The 1,601-nt window shown below is 39.6% G+C and overlaps 1 protein-coding gene across 1 annotated transcript in view; it reads left to right on the forward strand.

The window, feature by feature from the left end:
* Nucleotides 1-1,117, forward strand: part of LOC139412140 (apoptosis regulator BAX-like) — a 7,553-nt gene extending 6,436 nt beyond the window's left edge. Inside the window, exon 6 of the mRNA XM_071158950.1 lies at nucleotides 524-1,117. Within this exon, the coding sequence (XP_071015051.1) occupies nucleotides 524-622 (99 nt within the window). The 3' untranslated portion in view covers nucleotides 623-1,117. The remainder of the gene's footprint in view (nucleotides 1-523) is intronic.
* Nucleotides 1,118-1,601: the final 484 nt, after the last annotated feature.

Consider the following 1,601-nt stretch of genomic DNA (forward strand, 5'->3'; position numbering starts at 1 on the left):
AGTTGATACGTTCTTGTACATACTGCGTATGGTGACTCACATGCACATGCATATCAAGAGGAGGAAGCACTCACTCCTACTCAAATACGACCATGAACAACATATGTGTACTCGACAGCATTGTGTGCACATGTAATGCGGAGGCTCTGAAAGGAGGTCTTGCTTGGGGGGGGGTTGTCAGATTTAAAACACAGATGGAGTTATTAAATGAAGCTGCACCAGTGGTTGGAGGGGGTGTTAGAGAGAGACTTCAAACGCCGCACAGCACATTGGCGCCATTGGCCGATGTGGGCAGCACCGAGTGCAACTACCTGGGCCACGTCACAGTACTGTCAGTTCATAACGCTAAGCCTGTTTGATGAGTAACCTTGCCTCACACCTAAAGATCCCAGAACTAGCACAAAGCTTTAGCTCAGCAGGCTGAATGGTATCGAGTCCAGCCATGACTATGGTTAGTACAGACAATGTAATGGTTCCACTGTTGCACGTGACTGTGTGGTTGACTTTTTCTTTTTGCTCACAGGAGGCGGTTATTAGCACCGTGTCACATTGGCGCACGGTGTCGCTTGTGGCTGCAGTGGCTTTCGTGACGGTCATGGTTTACTGGAGGAAAACACGCTGACGTCTCAGGAAGTGCCCTTGGTGAAATCAAAGTGCTCTTAAAATTTGTACATTTCTCTAGGAACGGGTTAATGTTAAACGGGTTAATATGTTATGTCCTGTGCAGTAGATTTGACTTTGGGGTAATGGTGACATAGTAATCTTGTTTTATATGTTGAAATGATCTGAGAAGGAACAGTTGGTGCCTTTTGGTACAGTACTCCACACTGAGAAAGTATTTATTAGTACCAATGTGAAACTGTATTTTTCTAAAAAATATGTTTCTATTGCTCAAAAAAAGAACCTTGTAACGTGTTTTATTGAACTATGTTTTTTGAGCATTAGAGGTTTTATTGAAGCCCTAATCTTCTATTGATTTGAAATTAAAAGTAAGCCACTACAATTTTTTCACAGCTCTAAATATATATTATTTTGATGTATCTGAATGGAACAAATGTCTTTTAAATTGTGGCAAACATGCACATGTGTTTAATAAAAAATACTTTTGCCAAAGCAATATTGAATTTGTAATTTACTGTGTTTGAACTCCACTTCTCGAGTAAAGTTTAGTTTTGTACCCTGCTTCCTTTATCATTGTTTGGCCAGACCCCTCTTTCACTGTGTTTTATGACAAAAGTTTAGGTTCCTTCTCATTAAGCCTGAAATAATTGCCACATCCCAGGGGTGGGTAATCTTACCCAGCAAAGGCTGGTGTGGGTGTAAGCTTTTATTCCAGCCTAGAGGTATCACACCTGATTCCACTAATTAATCTTGTATAATAGAATGACATGCAGTACTATGCTTAAACCACAAGATGTCCTAGTACTCTTATGAGAAACATGTTGGCGTATTCTAAACATAATTGGAATTGTACATTTAGTTTAGAATATTTCACAAACTCAATTTAGTCTGCAATATAAATTGATAGAATCCTTTCACCCAATCCTTTCTTACTACTTCTAACCAAGGCTATGATGACCATTGTAGATATGTTTTATTAT

Source organism: Oncorhynchus clarkii, chromosome 6 (genome assembly GCF_045791955.1).
Source record: "Oncorhynchus clarkii lewisi isolate Uvic-CL-2024 chromosome 6, UVic_Ocla_1.0, whole genome shotgun sequence".
Classification (NCBI taxonomy): Eukaryota; Metazoa; Chordata; class Actinopteri; order Salmoniformes; family Salmonidae; genus Oncorhynchus; species Oncorhynchus clarkii.